This window comes from Lactuca serriola, chromosome 1 (assembly GCF_051521515.1).
Source record: "Lactuca serriola cultivar US96UC23 chromosome 1, Lser_US96UC23_V15, whole genome shotgun sequence".
NCBI classification, from domain to species: Eukaryota; Viridiplantae; Streptophyta; class Magnoliopsida; order Asterales; family Asteraceae; genus Lactuca; species Lactuca serriola.
In genome coordinates this window covers 46,909,189-46,929,731 of record NC_136408.1, presented here as the reverse complement: position 1 = coordinate 46,929,731, position 20,543 = coordinate 46,909,189, and the positions used below count along the sequence as shown (strand labels likewise).

Here is a 20,543-nt window from a genome sequence, read left to right as displayed (position 1 = left end):
ACGTTTAAATAGGCTCCAAGTCCCGAATTTAGGGTTTTCCTCGCACAGACCAGACTCGCCGAGTCTCCTTGGCCGACTCGCCGAGTCGGTCACTTACTCCTCGACCCGGATCCCGCTCGGACTCGCCGAGTCGTCCCTTAAAATTAGGGTTTCCTTTCCTTTCTTGGCCTTCCTGACTTTGGGTGTTACAATGTTATTCGTGCACAAATATATACGAACAGAAACGTAATAATTGTTGGTTTGAAAAGTGACGAACATAACAATGTATAGGTAGTATCTTTTGGGCGGTCAAAGCTTATATATTATAACATATGGAAAAATGACTTACAGGGACAACTAAGTTTTCAAACCGTTAAAAAAACCTCAATTATGTTTTGTTTGTTCAAAAAACACTAACGAACTTAACCTTTTGTCTAAAAAAACCCAACTAACTTATATTTTTGTTCAATTCTCGTTAGGATCAACCTGTTAATAAAAATCAATGAATGACAGGCTTATGACATTGAATTAAATATCGTAAAAATGACTTGTAAGACCAACGAAGTTTCAAAACCATTCAAAAAATCTCAATCATGTTTTGTGTGTTCAAAAAAACTCAGCGGGCCAGTGAACTTATGCTTTTGTTCAATTCTCATTAGAGGCAACCAGATTCATTTGGTATACACTTAGTTGACAAATGACATGACATTATATTTAATGAAATGGAATAAATATATTAGAATTTCCCTTTATATATCGATTTACGGCTTGGAGAAGAGAAAAACAAGCGACGTCTGTGTTCGATCTCTTATAATGGCTACTTCTTCTTCTTCTTCTTCTCAATCATTGATGTCCAACTCATTATCTACAAAAAAAGATATTTGATGATGCAAATCATTGTGTATGTGGAATCCCTTCACGAATTTGGACATTTAGAAGGGAGGATAATCCAAAGAAAAAGTTCAGGGCTTGTTCGAACAGATGGGTAAGTGTAATTAAAAGTTTTATCATGTCCATTTTTGTGATATGTGCTCCAAGCTTAATGTCGTCTAGGAATGGCTTCGTTTGGGTTAAGTATGAGAATCACAACAAAGAAAGAACCGACGTCGGTCTTCGTCCGGAAGATGGTCCCGAAACGAAGCTCCGATGGTCTAGTTAGTGGTTTTATGAGAGAATTAGGTTTAGGAGTAAGATAGAGAATTATGGGATCCCTCCTTCTGAAGAGGAAGGGTTTCTTTTATACCTGTCGTCGTAGGAGCATGTCCCCGATAGTACCTTTTGTCTTGTCTGGGCCGACAAGACGTGGAGGCGTCCCATATGCTATTGGTGCAGAACTGCCACAGGACATCGCTCTGAGTGCTACACTTGTTGCTATGGGAAGCAATTAATACTATTTTGGTTTGCTATATACCAGAGTTTCTCGTTCTAAGTTGGATCTTAGCGCTAGGGCTAGGTGCGAGGCCGCGAGGGCGAGAGCCCGGTCCTGGCACTTGCACTGGGTAGCGACTGTTAGCTATGTCTTCCTTTGAATAACTGTTTTGTTATCTTTAATGTATTCCTAGAGGGATACATCAACAAGCCCCATAGGCTAGTAAATGTCAGTGTTAACCTGGTGTAGCTGAGTTGTTCTAGCTTAGATCAAGACACCTGTTCAACGGAGATGGCTCTAACGCCCACAGATGTGATGAAGCCATCTGCGCAGACGGTTTCATCATTGTAACTTGTAACGCCCCGTTCCTGGTATGCATTTAAAACATTATTTTCCTTCTTATTTTAGAAGCTACTCGACGAGTCAGTAGCCCTAACTCGTCGAGTAGTAGCGGGTTAGCACGTGAAGTTGGCGTGGCGACTCGGCGAGTCCGCCAGTTTGGATGAAGCCCTAATTTTCAAGGTGTGTACCATATTTAAACACCATTATAGCCCCAAACCAGCCTCCTTCACCCCTCGGAGACTTATTCCTGAAACCCTAGGCTCCTTGAAGTGTGTGTGTGTGTGTGTGAGTGATCTTTGCCCTTATGAAGGAATCTTGGTGCATTGTTGAGAAAGAAGAAGAAGGAGAAGGTAGAAGAACTCAAGGAAGAAGAAGTAGATCCAGATTATACTCCTCTTTGGCCATCCTTTCTAGTAATAAAGCTTTCATCTTGGTTATTGTATTGCTAGATCTAGTTTGTCGCCAAATTGATTGTTTAGAGCTCAAAAACCCCAAATACCTAGTGATGAAGCTTTGTAATCAAGCCATATCTCGGATCTAGCCTCTCTTGAGTTCCACGAGCTCACGAAGGCCACCTTTTGGCAGCCATGGCTTTGTTCTAGTCAAGTAACCCTCATAATAGCCAAGTTTGAGTGTTATTGATTCATTGCATCATAGATACACGTAAAGTTAACAACTTTATGTGTTCAAATAGTCCCAGAAACCCATATCTATGAATTGGATGCACTAAAACTGATTATAATCGACTGAATAGAAACTGCATGCAAAGGACTCGGCGAGTCGTTCTTCTGACTCGACGAGTCAGGTCGCGAGTCATAGATTCCATGTTCAGTAGTAGCGAGTCTGTTTAGTGAGTGGAGTAAAGACTCAATGAGTTGAGACATGGATCTGAGTGTAGAGGGACTCGGCGAGTCTACGCCCTGACTCGGCGAGTCCAAGGCAATCTCCTTACCCGTAAGAACATACTCGACGAGTTTTCCTACAACTTGGCGAGTCACAGACTAGACGTGTTCTTATGTTGAAGGTGAACTCGACGAGTTAATAATACAACTCAGCAAGTCGGATGAAGGTTGGCAGGATGTCAGTAAAGAAGGAGAACTCGTCGAGTTTTGGTTAAACTTGATGAGTAGAGTTGAGAAGGGGAATAGAAGGAAAGATAGGGACTCGACGAGTTGGCGGCCCAACTCGGCGAGTCAGGTCAACGGATTGTTGACTTTCACCAGGGGGTAAAATAGTCATTTTACCCTAAGATTAGTTATCAGTGTTTGATTAAGTGTCTTTTGGGAATTGTAGCCGAGGAGTTATCGGAGCAGTAGTCTGTCACAACTGGAAATTTTGTGTCATGTAATCTATACATTCAAGCTAATGTGAATCAAAAACTTCAATCAAATACATCATGCAAATACTACAAATAGTCATCAAACAATTGGGAACACTAGAAGTTCTTAATTAGGTCCATTTTGGACTAGAACTTCCTTATTGGACCTAATGGACCAATAAGCTTCCAATTTGACTATCTTGGGTTTAGAACCCTAATTGGATTCAAATTGGACCCACATTTATTTTATTCAACATTTTAGGTCATGTTGGACCTAGAATGAAATGAACTAAAAGCCTTGATACATGAATAACCTAAACTAGTCCAATAAAAATATGAAAATCCTACCACATTCTTTTAGGTATAAAACACACCCTAACTAACTCTAATTTTGAGCTTAAGGGGAAAAAGGCCCAAAATTTTCTCTTCCCTTCCAAATTCTCGGCCCAAGGCCCAAGCCCAAGGAGAAATGGAAGAGTTGACTATTTGCTTGCCACCTCATTATTACCCAACATGTTTCCATGCACCTTAGTCCATATCTCCATGCATATCACTTCAAAAGTCATTTCTTCTTCTCTTCTTTCTCACTCTCGGCCACAAGCACACACACACACCACAAAAATCTCTCAAAACCCTCTCAAGAACACTCAAGAACATCCCTCCCTCTCCTCTCCAAAAATCTCGAAAATTAGGGGCTTTCAAGAGGATCTTGCAAGTTAATCATCATCTAAGGTAAGATTATGCTTGGATCTATGATTTAGATTCTTGTTGTTATCAAAAATCCTTTCCTAATCTATGCAAAAATCGTGATCTTGCATCCTAGAACCATCTCAAACTCGAGATCTTCATCAAAGGGAGCTAAGGCCAAAAATCACTTCATTTTCCTTCCATTTTCTTTGCAAAACCGAGCCCCCACACCCAAGGTGAGCTTCATACCCCCTATTTTCTGTTTTTTTATGATTTTTGTGGGGGGGGGGGGGGGGGAATACAAGTGAAAGTGTAGATCTATATGTGTTTTGTATGCCTTGTATGATTTCCATGCTTATATGTATGCATTTGTGTGTTATAATGTTGGATCTAGCCATAAAACCCCTCAAAACCGAGATATATCTTGTGTTAAATGATTTTAGCTTCAAATATATTTCTAAATACAAAGTGTTTCAAGAAAAATGGTTAAGTGGTCTAGTAACAATTTTCTTTGGGTTAAAAACACAAATTTTGGGCCTAAAATGTGAAAAATACAAAATTAAGGGCCCAAATTGACATATCACGAATTCTGATGGATGAGGTGTGTCAAAACAGTTTCAATAAAACAATTTCTGGAAATATACTCATTTAGAGGATTAAAAACATAAATTTCAAGCTTAATGGGCTAAAAATGACATTTTCGGCCCAATGAGGCCCATTATGCGAGATTTTCTGTTTTGGAGGGCCAAAACTGTGTTTTTCTGTAAAACAGTGGACTATAAGTGTTCCAAGTCCATTTCAAAGGTTTAAAATGCTTTTTGAATTTAAAAAGGACCAAAGTTGCAAAAATTTTACAATTTGGGCCAAAATTGTCAAAGTTGCGAAAAAGAAGGGTTAAAACCGAGAAAACTGCATTTTCAGGGACTTAAACTGTTTTCATTGAAAAATATGCTGAAAAATATTAATTTCAATAATTTTTGGTGTTAAAATGTCAAGAAAATTAATTTAAGGACCAAACCGGGAAGTATTCAATAAAAGGGTTGAAAATGTAAACTTTACAAACAATGAGGGGCTGAAAACAGGAATTTCAAGGCAAATTCAATACGCAATTTGATCAAACAATGACACCGCGACTATTGACAAAATACAATACACTACAATACCAAAATCGTTGTGAAACGAATTGGTTCGGTCTCGAACCAATGAAAATCCGAAACTACTAACACGACGACACTACGATTCATACAAATAACGTTTGGGAATTCAATATACATGCGAGTGTGCACAGACGTCTACGCACCATCTTTGGGCCCCAAAAGTGTAAAATCTTGTTCGTTGAGCCTAGCTAGCCCAATGACCTGATCTTAAGGCCCGAAGACATTTTTTTTTTCTACGAAGTGTTGGGTTTCACCGACTTGGCACAACGTAGAGGGACTTTCAATGGCTTGTATACTACTGGTCCCCAAGGGTCCTTTGGTATTGCTAGTAAAGTCTACATTTCATGCGAGGCGGGTCTGGGACCCCTCGTACATTTTTATCCCCAACCGGTTAATGGAGTCATCGAGGCCTTCGTGTCCTCTTTCTCTTCGGATGTGGGACTACACCTAGTCAGGGCGATTGGATAACGTGATTAGTACGGACGACGCCTTCGGGGTCGTTAGTATAGCTATAAACTGGGCGTTTGTGTAATGCGGGTTTGTAGTAATTAATCATGCTCAAAAATAATCCAACGTCGCCTGGGACTGACACTATACGCTATGCAATGGTTTCAATGTAACTTCATGTAATTTAAGAAATTAGGAAAACATCGGGTTTTCCTAGGGTTTTCAATACATACGGATTCGAAATGCATACAATTTTAATGAACAATTTTTACAAGTATAGAAACAAACAAGCATACCTATGGATCTTCACACCTTTTTTTTTACTATACTATTTTCAGAAAATATCGGATTTTCTGGTGGTTTTCAAACAATACAAAACATTGGATTTCAAAAACTACTTATGAACTCACCAACATTTCATATGTTGACGTTTTTCAAAATACTTGTATTCTCAGGGAACCAGTGAATCAAAGGAAATCATATTCAGTGATGGCTTGCAGTTTATTTATGTACGAATCGAACAATTTATTTTTGGGAATGTAATGTTTAAACAATGTATTTCATGTAAACGCTACTGGTTGTACTATATTAATGAATGGTGACGAATGTTGTTATGTTTCATATATATTCAATGTTATGGTATTCAATTGAGTCACGACAGCCCCCGGACGTTTCCGCCGTCTGGTTCGGGGGTGTGACATAGTCACACAGTTCCCCAGCAACATTTCAGCAGCCAGCCTTACGAGGTGAGTTTTCCTTCCAGTAGGAACGGGTCTACGGCCACAATGCTGGCCCCTTTAGTTAGCAGTAGTTTCAGACTACATTCCAATGCAGTAGTTCAATATGCTTGGTGTCTTTGTGATACGGGCATGGTATGTGTTATGTATTCCGGACTATGGTCCGATGCAGTATGCAGTATATGTGTTCATATTATATTCTATGATTATGTTACGCTATGTTCAGTCAGTTCCGGACTTCGGTCCGATGCGGTGGGCAAGGCCTAGTTAGTTCCGGACTTCGGTCCGATGCAGTGGGCAAGGCCTTAGTTAGTTCCGGACTTCGGTCTGATGCAGTGGGCAAGGCCCAGTATGTGCTTTATATATTATTGTATGGTATGTGGTAGTTTGGGGGAGCTCACTAAGCTTCATGCTTACAATTTCAGTTTTGGTTTCAGGTACTTCAGCTAGCAAAGGGAAGGGCTCGTGATGATGGCATGGTACACACCACAGTTTAGCCTGGGAGATTGACTCTGATATTTTGATATGATCTTGACACTAGTTTTGATTTGATAATTTATGATGACATTTGAGATACACGATTCATGGTTTTTATCTTTGATATTATGGTTTAGTAATGTTTCCAAACAAAATTTTTGGGTTGTATTTTTGGGATGTTACATAACTATTCGGTTTTCCTGCTTTGTATTTAAAACTTTCCTTATCATGGATGATTTTCTTTTTTACGCTTCTTATTCTTCAACTGCTTGTTCATTCGCTTCGTTTATTTTCTCTCTCATCTCACTTTTGTTATCGGGAAGTAATGGCTACACCGAATACCGGGATTGAGCTAACATCAAGTGAATTCGAGGCCTTGCAGACCCGATTTAGCTTTTTGCTTGAGCACGAGGTGTAATATCTCCAAAAGGGAGCGATCATTTCTTACCCGCCGGAGGGTAAGGTTGGAGTCTCCAATTCGATCTTTGAGGCAAGTCTAAGGCTGCCGACGACCAAATTTTTTGACGAGATCATGCATCAATACGGCTTCTCTGTGGATGATCTAACTCCCAATGCCGTCAACAAGATAGTGGGTTTCAAAATGGCTTGTCGAGCCCTGGGAGTGCTTCCCCAGTTCTGGGCTTTCAAGTACTATTTTAACTCCTCTATCTAATTTGAGGTTCATAATTTCTCTCAATAACGGGGCATCCATGCGTTCATCATTAACTAGAATGTGCCCAAGAAGAATTGGCAAGACAAGTGGTTATGGGTGAATCGCAACTTGGTCGATTATGGCTACTCCCACAGGACTACTTTTTCCGAACGAACGCCTCAAATGTGGGGTGCTAGCGAGATTGTGGCACAAGCGTTGATGATCATTTCCTTTAATGGGGATGATTGGTAGGATTGCATGTTGGCTGCAGTCGGTATGAGCGCCGCCTGTAGGGCTCGTGGGAAGATGCCTCAGTTCTTCGTGGAGAAGGATGGTGAGTATTCATCTCCCCCCCTTTATCTCGAAGGGGAAAAGTTAGGAGTTTTTCTGATTTCCCTTATGTGTATTGTTTGTTTTGTTGTTTTGTTTGTAGGTCGTGAGAGGATCATACCTTTCGAGATGGTCTTGCAGGGTAGGTTCTAGTGAAATTTCCAGTATCGGGAAGTGCCCCTAGTGGAGATACTTCCTCCACCGGTGAGTACTGATCATGATATGGCTCTTGCTTCTCCTACCGTTATCGTAGGGCAAGGATATGGTCCTCAGGTTAACCATGATTTGGTTGAAGCGCCTGTTGAGGGTTTTTCTCGCGATGATCCTCTACTTCCTGGCCTCGAGGACGAGATGGCGAAGGAGGTGGCAACTGGAGGGAGTCGGTCGACTACCAAGCGGCGGATAGCCTGGTTGGACTCCCCGACCACTTACTGAAGGCGTCAGTATTAGCACTATTGGAAGGCGTCTTCGTAAGATACGTAATGTGGATTTCCTGCTGGGGGAGTCCGATGTTGTGGTGGACATTCTCGATGATGACGCTCCGAACTTGTCGGGGAGAATGAATAAGGAGGCGACTAAACTGCCTCGTGAACCAAAGGAAGAACCGGAGGAAGCTACTGACCCCGGGGAAGGCGTCTTCGAGAAGGAGTCTAAAGGTGGGTTTCAATGTGCTTATGATTTTACTTCGCCTTTAGCGAAGGATAATGTTGTTGCAAGTTCCTTTTCCCTGCCCTTGGCGGCCCCTAGTGTCTACATCCCGGAGTGGAGGCTCACTCGAGAGTGGGGCCGACATGCGTTCCCTCATGTCACTATCGAATCCTTGGAGCTCCTATCCAACTCTCATATATCCAACAGTCTCCAGTACGCAGCGGTGCAAGTTGTTACTTACTTGGTGTCTGCTGCTCGGCGGCTCCACCATGTAAGTTCGGATTTAGCGAAGTTGGCCTTTGTTAAGGCCAAGTGGAACGAATTAAGGGAGAAATTGTTGGGGCTAGAGGAGGAGAAGCATAAATTCGAGGAACGTGCTGACCTCTTTGCTGAAGAGAAGGCATCCATGGAGGAGCAAGTGGTGAACTTGGACGGGTCAGTAGAGCGTCTTTCCCGACGAGTTGAAGTCTTGGTGGAGGAGAAGAAAGTGTTGGAGGTCCGAGTGAAGGAACAACATGGGCAGCAGGAGGCGGAAGAGTTGATGATGAAGGCTGCTGAGGAGGATGTGATAAAGAGCACTGTAAAATTTACTTTTGAAAAACCAATTGTAACCCAGTGCAGTGGGTTTTACCTTGTATCAAACCAAAGCACAAAATTAAAATGAAGAACATTGTAAAATTTTAGCTTGAAGAAAGAAAAGGACCACCAGAGTAAAACGAACTTATGATAGCAATTCCAGTAACTTTCTTGTTAGACTGCCTCATCCTTTTTTAAGCACCAACTCTCCCGTAATCTTCGTAAAAGAGAAAACTGGAACCAAACACATCAAGAACAATCAAAACCGGAACACAAAAAAATTGTAATTTCATTTATGCTCCCGAAAGATCATGGTAAACCAAAGAACAAATAGCATAATACAAACCTTCAGATGAAGTAGGTTGCAATAAGCTTGCTGATAACCATTAATTACAATCTTAAATGAAGATGGATGCATGAAGTTGTCAATTTGGAGCTTTGGGCCGCAACAAACCAAACACAGGTGCTATCAAGAGAGAAAGCAGGAGATGGTGTTTAGATGTCGTAAAGATGAAAGGAAATGTAACCTGGATGTATTAATAAATCAACATGTATTCAGATGGTGTTGTAAGCATCTGATTGGAAGAGGAAGGTGGCAAGAGGCAAACCTGAACAAGATGTACCAAACTGAGTGGCTGAATTTTTCCAACTTCAAAATGAAGCCTCTTAGGGTTGAAGTTCGGAGACTATCTAAATAATAGAAATAGGGAGTTCTCTATCATATTAGAGTCTCGAGACTAAGCACGAACGAGATCCCCTTAGGAAGCAAAATATATCATAACATGCCTTGGATCTAGAAGCCCTACTGTTGTTGGGCTCTGACTCCGCGTACCTCCTGACACCTTTCAAAGCACTTTCTAGTGTGTGCTTTAGTTTCCGAATGTCTCGTTCAGCGTCACGAGTCTACAAGCCTTTCTTATTTAAGTGCTCGCTCTTTGAATCTTCAGGAGGGGTCGTCCCTAACTAACAATCGACTCAGGATGATGAATCACTTCGTGTCGACTTGTTGCCAATAAACTTTCCAGCCTCATATGAGAATGGAAAATTGGAGCATTTTCTGCATCGATGGATGAAGAATCGCAAACATAAGAATTTTGGTTGAAAGTGTTCCCAGAAAAAAAAATATATACTTTCAAGAAACAGCGAACACGAGTGAAGTGGCTATACCTATAAATCCATTCACGGATCTATATGCTCCTATTGGAACTTTCAGTTCCATACTACCATAATGAAATTGCCTTTTATTTTATTTTTATTCAGATCGGATTTATGGTTGCTTCGTTGGAGGATCGCATAGTTTGTTATGTCAACAAGCACACTCATTAGCATGATCCTAAGAAAGCTACACTGTGATTTTGATTTGGCACCATTAAACCAAGAAGCCAAAAGATGGTGAAGAGATGAGCTTTATAAAAGTAATCCACATTGAGAGTGGGAGAGAAATGGACCCTATTATCCTAGCAATATCACTTTGTGAGAGGTGATCCACTCTTTCTATGCAATATGCAAGGAGAGGAACAACAAACACATTTGGAGGCAAAATTCATTCCAAACCTGAGAAAACTGCTATCAACAACAATGACATTAGATCTATACTCTAGAAAGCTATGCATGCAACAACGAGCATGGGTTGACCCGAGGCTTAACTTTAATTACTTCTTTCACGACGAGAGAACCGCGTCTGCAAGTGGTGGAAGGCCAAGTGGTGGAGGAAGGCCCCTGAGTCAAATGGCTCGTGGTACTCAAACTCTATTTGTGACAGCTCCTTCATATTGGCTATTTTTTTAAGGTAAGGTCGGATCTTTGCATTCTCAATAAAAATGCCTATATGTAAAGCTAAAGCGTTGAGTTGAAGAGGGAACAAGTCCCCGAGAGAGATGAGAAATGGGGGAAAGAGGAAAATTACAATCTCTTATGGAAGACTTCCCATTCAAAAAGTTACTGTTCATACGTCGGGGGAGATTTAAAGTATAGCATAATTAGTTTTTCATTCGTCTTCCCTTGATTATTATCTTCCTAAAGTTTTACGACTTGACTGTTTGTGAGAACCCTCGGATCTCCATCGTCCCACCACCATTGTCGTCTTTGATCGTCGTTTCGCAGCTGCATACAAACCACCATCTTCTCGATTCTCCAACGTCCCACTGACACTGTTGCCTTCCATTGTTGTTTATTAGATAGTGGTGTTTGAGCGGTAAGGAAGAAAGAAAGAAGAGATGGGAGAGAGAAAGGTACAAAAAATACTACTATCTGCCAGATTTTAATCCGGCGAAAATTCCAAGGGGGAGAATGCCGAAGAAATGAAGAATCAGCAAAAAAAAGGTACGTGATATGCTTCCGATGAGCATCCGCTGCAAAACATGTGGAACATTAAGTTCAACTCACGTAAAGAAGAGAATGTTGGCGAGACTTATCTAGGGATTAAAATATACCGTTTTTATTTCAAGTGTACACAGTGTTTAGCCGAGATAACCAAAACAACAGACCCTCAAAACTCCGATTATGCTTTGGAGTTAGGGGCTGCGAGAAATTTTGAGCCCTGGTATATAGAAAAAGAGGTTGAAGAGAAGGGAGATTTGATGAAAATGATGGAGAATAGAATGTGTGATTCAAAATAAGTATGGACATTCTTTCTACACTCCATGAACTCAAGTCCATGAAGTCAAGACATGAAATTGGAAGGGTTGATGCGATGCTTCAAGTCAGAGAAGCATGAAGATTTCTCAAGAAGTTCCGATGATGAAAACCAGCAAGTCGACTAATGGAGAAGGTGGCAGTTTTTTTTTGTTCCCAGCATGAAGTTCTCTATTAAAAAGAAGCCATCTAAGTCCAGAAATGGAGTACAATTGTTATGCCACAGACAATATGACAATGAAGATGAGGAGTAATCAGATCTTATTGTATTTGATGATTCTAATATCCTGTTTGTGGAATGTTCTGTTGATTTTTTTAGTATGATAATCAAAACTTCAAACTGAGATTGAAAATCATTGAAACTGGTTTCTGTTTTCTGATGTGGATTCTTTTTTATTGCCATTATGTTTGATTGATGTTTGTAGACTTTGTCAAAGTCAAACGGCCATTAGAGTTAAAGAATGTCCTAAAAGGGTCGACTGCCATTTGGCTCAAGCTTCTATATTTAAGCTTCCCTCTTGTGGTTTGTTTTTCTTCCATGGATGTTTGACTAACCGGTTGACCCGTTTTGCATGTTAGCTTCTTCGCCTTGAAGAGGCAAAGGGATTACCAGAGGGTAATAAATCATTTGGTATTTACCAATACATGAAAGAAACATCAGCCAACTTTGATTATATTTTAGGTTATATAAAAGAAACAGTAACATAGTTTCATTGATTTGTCTAATACAGCATCCAACCTTGGTTTCTTCCTATTATAGGCTTATAGCATCTTACTTGAAAAATCTATCGAGTTTTAGGAATGTCATCCAATTACAAAGCCATTTTCACTAGTGTAATTGGGTAGATTTAGTTTGATCGATGTTTAAAGACTTTGTCAAACTCAAATATCCATTAATTGGAGTTAAAGAATGCACTTACATTAATTAAAGTCTCAGACTGCCATTTGGTTGCTGTTCCAACCAAGAAATATATAATTAATTAATTTTTGCTATTTTTGACATGCAAGAGCTTCTTAAACAAACGACACTTGGACATGGCCAAATAGAGTTGGGTAATCATTATCAAAATGTAAACATGTCATACTCATAACTACAGTACAGGAAGAAGAAGAAGAAGCCACACTGAAATACAACAAGTTATAATCAACCAAAATCTCAAAACTCAAAAACATTAAACAATACCTTCTAATTAATAGCGCCTGCAAAAAAATATATATAACTTTTTAATATAATTCCTCAAACGAATCATTGACCATCTCTCACATACCACTTATGTTTTAAACAGAAACCAAGAAAAAGACTGACCACCTTCTGCATGTCAGTAAGTAACCTCTTTCTTCCATGGCAGAATTTTCCGGCGAGATAGACCACCACCGCAGCTCCACCTCCACCCACCGGCCTCACCACCCAACTCCATCCCGCTCCCACCAGTCTCCTTCTCTCTCATTCTACAGCCCTCACACATACCCATTCCCATCTTCACAAAGAACCCGACATAACAACCACCGTGTACCTCCCACCACCCCTTTTGCCTCCGACAATGACCGGTCATGGCAAGCTGAGATCTCATGGCAGTTTGAACCGCAAAACAACCGTAGCACCGCCGCCCTTGGTGCAGCTCTAAGCCCATGGGCCGGGCCCACACCCTCACACTCACCCTCCCCGGCTCCTACACCTGGCAACCGTGTATTCCGCCAGTCAGCTAACGAATTTTATCTTTCTCGTACTTCTAATAGTTATGATGTTAACTTTCGTAACTTTACAAATCCACATTATGAATATTCCACTGTGTTGTCTCCTACTCCTGGTAGAATCGAACTCCAAAGCTTTGTCGACAATCATCAGCCACATAGCACTTCCTTCAATGCTGGTTACACTAAGTCTCTTACTTTTGCAAAAATGGGAAATCGTACTCCTAGAAAAAGTAATGCTGAATCTTTTATAAGTGATTATGATGATGATGATGATATAGAGAATGAAACAGGAGGAAACAAACAAGATCCCCGATGGTTCTCTGTTTCACGTGCTTATGTTGATCATGATCGTATGGGGGGATATGATTATGATGGGCAAAATAGTCCTTATGGGATTTCTTTTAGGAGCCATGATTATAATAGTAATCATAGTCAGTATCTTCAAAGTTACGTGGAGGAGGGGGACGAGGTTGATGAGGATGAAATTGTAGCACCAAAAAGCATCGGGGTTTTTGGGTTGTTTAAGTATTCGACAAAATTTGATATGTTTCTTGTAGTAATAGGGTGTTTGGGTGCTTTGATAAACGGAGGGTCTTTACCATGGTACTCTTATCTTTTTGGAAATTTTGTCAATAAAATCGCTTTGGATAACGACAAGGACCAGATGATAAAAGATGTCAGAAAGGTAATTTATTTATTTTTTACTCTTATTGAGTTATTTCTACATCTTCGTTTAATTTTTTTTGGCGTATAAACATCAGGTATGTGTGCTAATGGCGGGGTTAGCAGGAATAGTGATGTTTGGAGCCTATTTACGTAAGTTTCTTTGTGTCATGGGATCTTTTTATCAAGTATAATTATTTAACAATATGATTCTTATAATTTGATAGAAATTGGTTGTTGGCGATTGGTGGGAGAAAGATCAGCTCATAGAATAAGAACCAAATACCTAAGAGCAGTTTTGAGACAGGACGTTAGCTTCTTTGACACAGACATTACTACTAGTGACATCATGCATGGAATCTCAAGTGATGTTGCTCAAATCCAAGAAGTTATGGGGGACAAGGTATAATCTTTTTAAGAAAAAAAAACATGATCTATGTCGACTACTTTTGTGTCCTAGTTGGTGTTTGACTTGGTGAAATTTGTGAAATGCTACAGATGGCACACTTCATTTATCACATATTTACCTTCATATGTGGCTACACAGTTGGATTCTTAAAATCTTGGAAGGTTTCTTTAGCAGTTCTTGCTGTGACTCCATTAACAATGTTCTGTGGCATTGCCTATAAAGCAGTCTATGTCGGCCTTGCTACAAAAGAAGTGGTAAGAAAGAACTAAAAATTTAATAAAACCATAAAAAACACTCTGACATATTCATCTAATTTTTGATGTTTTATTTACAGAATTCTTACAAAAAAGCCGGAAGCATAGCAGAACAAGCCATAAGTTCAATCAGAACTGTGTTTTCTTTTGTAGCAGAAGAGAATTTAGCAGCAAGATACGATGCAGTATTGGATGAATCAGTTCCAGTAGGAAAAAAACTGGGTTTTGCAAAGGGTATAGGAATTGGTGTGATATATTTAGTTACTTATTCAACATGGGCATTAGCTTTCTGGTATGGATCTATTTTGGTATCAAGAAACGAGTTATCTGGTGGTGCAGCCATTGCTTGCTTCTTTGGTGTCAATGTTGGTGGCAGGTAACTAACTAACTAACTGACTGACTAACTAAATAACTAACTAATTAATTAACTTGTGTGTGATACAGGGGATTGGCGTTATCTTTATCATATTTGGCTCAATTTGCACAAGGGACTGTAGCAGCTAGTAGAGTGTTTGAAGTTATAGATAGAATCCCAGCCATTGATCCTTATAGTACTTTAGGAAGAAAGCTTGATAATGTTCGTGGAAAAGTAGAGCTTAAAGGTGTTTCTTTTGTCTACCCATCTCGCCCAAATGTCCCAATTTTGAATTCTCTAAATTTAGTGATTCCATCTCAAAGAACTTCAGCATTAGTTGGTGCTAGTGGGGCAGGAAAGTCCACCATTTTTGCTCTTTTGGAAAGGTTCTATGATCCTAATGAAGGTAATTAAGAGCTTGATATAGTTTAAATTACAATTTGGTTTTGAAGCTAATCTTGGTATAAAAATTAAAAATGGCAGGTTTGATAATGGTGGATGGTGAAGATATAAGAAGTTTACAAGTGAAATGGCTGAGAAGTCAAATGGGGATGGTGGGTCAAGAGCCTGTCTTGTTTGCAGACACAATTCTTGAAAACATTTTAATGGGGAAAGAGAATGCCACTAAGAAAGATGCTATTGCTGCTTGTGTTGCAGTGAATGCACACAAATTCATATCTGATTTACCACAAGGGTATGACACACAGGTAGGGGACAAAGGAAGCCAGCTGTCAGGAGGTCAAAAGCAACGTATTGCATTAGCTCGTGCTATGATCAAAGATCCTAAGATTCTTCTTTTAGACGAGCCCACAAGTGCTTTAGATTCAAACTCTGAGTCTCTTGTTCAACAAGCCATTGATAACATCTCAAAAGGAAGAACCACAATTGTGATTGCTCATAGACTCGCAACTGTCAGAAATGCTGACATGATTGTTGTTCTTGAGCAAGGATCTGTTGTGGAAATTGGTGACCATAATCAGCTCATGACAAGAGAAGGAGCTTACTTTTCTCTCATCAAGCTTGCATCTGAAGCTGTTTCAATGAGCCCAGTAGCTGAAAAGGGCGAAATGGGTATTATAAATCATGAAGCATCTGGTAATTATGATCTGTTGAAATCAAACCATGTGTATGAGATTTCGTTATCTGGGTACATGAAATCCGCTCAAGAAGCAAACCAAGTAGAAACAGAGAAAGTATCATCATACGGGATTTCTCAAGTATGGAAATTACAGAAACCAGAGGCGAGTTTGCTTTTTGTTGGCGTAATTTTTGGTATACTTGCAGGTGCGATTCTCTCTCTATTCCCATTGGTTTTAGGTCAAGCCCTAAAAGTCTATTTCAATCCAGAAAAGTCAAAATTGAAGAAAGATGTGGGGTACCTTTGTTTGGCATTGATCGGATTAGGGTTTGGGTGTATTCTCACCATGACGATTCAACAAGGATTCTGTGGTTTGGCGGGAACAAAGCTCACCAAGAGGGTTCGCAATGTTCTTTTCCGGTCAATGCTGAAACAAGAACCGGGTTGGTTTGACTCAGACCAAAACTCAACCGGAATACTTATTTCAAGGTTGTCTGTTGACTGTATAAGTTTCAGATCAGTTCTAGGAGATAGATACTCTGTTATTTTCATGGGGTTGAGCTCAGCTGCTGTTGGACTTAGTGTCTCGTTTTATCTTGAATGGAGGTTAGCCCTTTTGGCTACTATTCTTACTCCATTTACACTTGGCGCTAGCTATTTTAGCTTGATTGTCAACATTGGTTCGAAGCTTGATAATGGTTCATATGATAAAGCTAGTGGTATAGCTTCAGGTGCAGTATCAAACATTCGTACAGTGGCAACTTTTGCAACTCAAGAAAAGATCGTTCAGTCTTTTGAGAAATCTTTGTTGGAGCCAAAAGCAACTTCTGTGAGAAGATCGCAACTTACAGGGATAGCATTAGGGTTCTCTCAAGGTGCAATGTACTCTGCGTATACTCTGGTTCTGTTTTCTGGGGCTTACCTTGTGAAAGAAGACTACACGACGTTTGGAGATGTGTACAAGATCTTCCTGATCCTTGTTTTGAGCTCGTTTTCGGTTGGACAACTGGCGGGTCTTGCTCCAGATACTTCAATGGCGTCTACTGCAATTCCAGCGGTTTTTAATATTCTTAATCGTAAGCCATTGATTCACGGGAAAGACAAAACGATGGAACGATCAAGGCCGTATGATGTGGAGTTTAAGATGGTGAGTTTTGCTTATCCGTGTAGGCCAGATGTGACTGTTTTGAGGGATTTCAGTTTGAAGGTGAAAGGTGGAACCATGGTGGCGGTCGTCGGAGGGAGTGGTTCTGGGAAATCGACAGTCATATGGTTGACACAACGGTTTTATGATCCGATCCGAGGGAAAGTTTTGATGGGAGGAGTGGATTTGAGGGAGCTTGATTTGAAATGGCTGCGTCTTCAAACTGCTTTGGTGGGTCAAGAGCCTGCTTTGTTTGCTGGCACCATTCGAGAAAACATACGATTCGGAAACCCTAATTCTTCAATGTCGGAGATTGAAGAAGCTGCTAAAGAAGCTTGCATTCACAATTTCATCTGTGGTCTCCCACTAGGTTATGAAACTGAGGTATAATTCTGAACAAAATCACAATACATTTTGTAATTTAAATTGTTGTTTACCTTAAGGATTGCCGGTTTTTAGGTCGGCGAGAGTGGGATTCAGATGTCAGGAGGTCAGAAACAACGGTTAGCAATAGCTAGGGCAATAGTGAAGAAATCAAAGGTGTTGTTACTAGATGAAGCAACCAGTGCACTGGATTTGGAATCGGAGAAGCATGTTCAAGAAGCGCTTAGGAAGATCACCAAACGGACCACCACCATAGTGGTGGCTCACCGCCTCTCCGCCATTAGAGAAGCCAACCTTATAGCGGTGGTCCAAGATGGTAAGGTGTCTGAATATGGAACCCATGACACACTCATGGCTTCCCATGTTGATGGTGTTTATGCTAGCCTTGCTCGAGCTGAAATGGAAGCTAATGTTTTTGGTTAATTGAGAATCCCTCATTTGTATACTGTAAATAATCTTATGAACTATTTAGCTATTCACCTCCCTTAAAATTCAGTTTTGGTTCGCCGGTCTTACCGGTTTCATATGGGTCTGGGTATACGTTAAAATGTTTCGTATCGGTATAATATAAGTTAAAATTAGGGGTGGCAAATCGGGTCATCGTGTCTTGTTTTTGTCTAATACGACACGACACGACACGATAAGGTTTTATATAACACGACATGATGTTGTGTTTTTTCTAACTAACACGAAAACGAACCAATTAAAAAACGACAAACACGACACGACACGAAAAAATAACATAATATAATAATTAGTGTATTTAATTAATATTTAATCATACATAACATGAGAAACACGAAAAACACGACAAATAAATGCTAAATCGTGTCAATATCGTGTCGAATTTTGAACACGAACACGACACTACACAACATCGTGTTTTTTACACTTGACACGAACACGAATTTGAATTTCAGTTTCGTCCTAATTTCGTTTCGTGTCGTGTCCATAATTGTCACCCCTAGTTAAAATAGTCCTTTTACCGGTTTTAACCGGTAAAAAGGACTATTTCTAAACGGTAATAACAACCATATTGGTCTAATACGCACAAAAAAAAAAAAAAAAACCTTAGTGACCTAATACGGACAAACTAGAAACCTTATTACCCTCCTAAGTCATTATCCCTAAAAATAAATTATAGCGGTACAGAATCAAAGATAAATTCTTTTTGATAAGTTTCTAACCGACTAATTTTTAACTTATCGAAACTCCTTATAATTTATAGTTGTCTAACAACTTTAGGAACTTTTTTTTGTTTATTTCGTCAAACACTAAAAAAGACATATCAACTTATAGTGTTTTAACACTAGATAAACTAATCCAAACATTTTTTTTAAACTTTATTTTGACATTGTTATAAGTTAAAAAATTAAAAACATTTTTAAATAAGCTTAGGCCCTGTTTGGTAGCCTCTTAATTGAGAAATTAAGAGGTAATGTCTTAATTTTTCAGATTCAGACCGTTTGGTTGGATATGAATTTATGCCTCTTAATTTATTAGATGGCTCTTAATTTTTCAGACGTGGAGGCGTGTTTGAACTTAAAAAAGAGAACGACTATTCCTTTTTTGCCCTAATACCTCGCTCCTTTCTCTCTTCTCTTTCTTTCAGAAACATCGACGCCCCTTCCCACTGTATCTCCGATTCCGCCTCCCCTCCACCACTAGCCGGCCACCTTCTCCGCCAGTGCTGCCATCTCCGCTGGCAGTGAACCCCCAAGTCCACGTATGTATCCCAACAACAAAAGAAATCGAACTCCACTTCTTGTCTTGTCTAAAAATTCGATCGGCACACACCCTTTTCGATTCTAATTGTAGCCTTCCTCCTCTGCATCTCCCTTGCTTCTTGATTGCAGGTCTGAAAATGGTGGCATCGTGAAGTGGAAAGGACGATCAAAACAGGAATCGCATGTGAGGGATTAAGTTAATGGTCAGTTTTTTGTGTTTTTTTTCTTGAGTGATTTGGTATTGTCGATATAGGTTGTGATGATGGTGGTAAAATGTAGGAATGGTTTTTGTGTGGGTGGTGTTCGATGGTTCAGGAAGGAGTGAAGGAGGGTAATGATCGATTTTGATTAATGGCTATGGAGGTTGTGTTGGTTATGGTGACTGGATAGTGGTTGATGGTGGGTTGTAATCTTTAACATTAAAGATTTAAGGTTTGTAATATTTGACATTAAAGTTGGTTGCTAATCATAGATGTTCTTTTCTTGCTAATCATAGATGTTTATTTGGATTTGTGTTTTAATTTGGATTGTGTAAGGTGTTTATATATATTTTTATAATTGTTCAAGAAGTTAGATTCAGTTATTTTATAAACCTAAACTTTGAATTCAGCAAAAAAGAATACAGAAGGGTAAAATGGTCATTTTATAATTCAACACAACAATTCATATGTTCTAACCAAATAGAATGTTAAAAATTCAGATCTTAAAATTTCAGACCCTCTTAAAAATTTAGACCTCTTAAAAATTCAGATTTTAAAATTCAGATCCTGTCAAACAGCCACTTAGTAGAGACCCTCTAACTAAAACCTTTCTTTACATTACTTTCCATTCTTAAGTTACAAAAGGAAATAAAATGAAGACAAAGAAATGAGAGAAAAGAAAAAAAATGAATAATCTTTCTTTCTTTTCTCTTTAATAAGGATGAGCAGTCTGTATCAAATCTCGATCTCGTACGGGTACTGTATCCGAATCGGTATCAAACCATACCGAATTTAAAAATATGGGACAATACTTGGTACTCCAAAATGATGAAATTCGGAATTCAATACCGTCGGTACCAGTACTAGTACCGAAAACCAATACTGGTACAGGTTACGTTAATTCAATACGGTACTCGGGATTGACTTTCAATCAAATTCGGTATTCGAAAATCGAAAACGGTACCTATTGGTACTGATTTTGTTCCACGCTCATCCCTACTCTTCAATTTCTTTCGTTTTAAGAGAATAGTTTAAAATATAGATTAATATAAATCTTCTTTTCTTTTCCTTTTTCTTCCTTCTAATAACTAAACTCAATAACAATGATTTTTTTCATAATCCTTCGGCTTTTTTTTTCTCCTTAAATGAGACCGTAGAGCAATACGATAGCGACAAATCTTCAAAGATCAGGTATTGAGGTTTTTATTGGGATAATCATAAAAACTCAAAATTGATGAAGTTATTTAATAAGAAAATTAAATTGTTTTGTGAAAGTGACTA

The 20,543-nt window shown here is 39.4% G+C and overlaps 1 protein-coding gene across 1 annotated transcript; it reads left to right on the top strand.

The window, feature by feature from the left end:
- The first annotated feature begins 12,695 nt into the window (after nucleotides 1–12,695).
- Nucleotides 12,696–17,837, top strand: LOC145054465 (ABC transporter B family member 19-like). Its single transcript, XM_079002672.1, has 8 exons — nucleotides 12,696–13,733; nucleotides 13,810–13,864; nucleotides 13,939–14,114; nucleotides 14,210–14,374; nucleotides 14,455–14,750; nucleotides 14,819–15,135; nucleotides 15,213–17,335; nucleotides 17,411–17,837. The coding sequence occupies exons 1-8, from the start codon at nucleotides 12,696–12,698 to the stop codon at nucleotides 17,756–17,758; spliced, it is 4,518 nt and encodes a 1,505-aa protein (XP_078858798.1). The 3' UTR covers nucleotides 17,759–17,837.
- The last annotated feature ends 2,706 nt before the right edge of the window (nucleotides 17,838–20,543 follow it).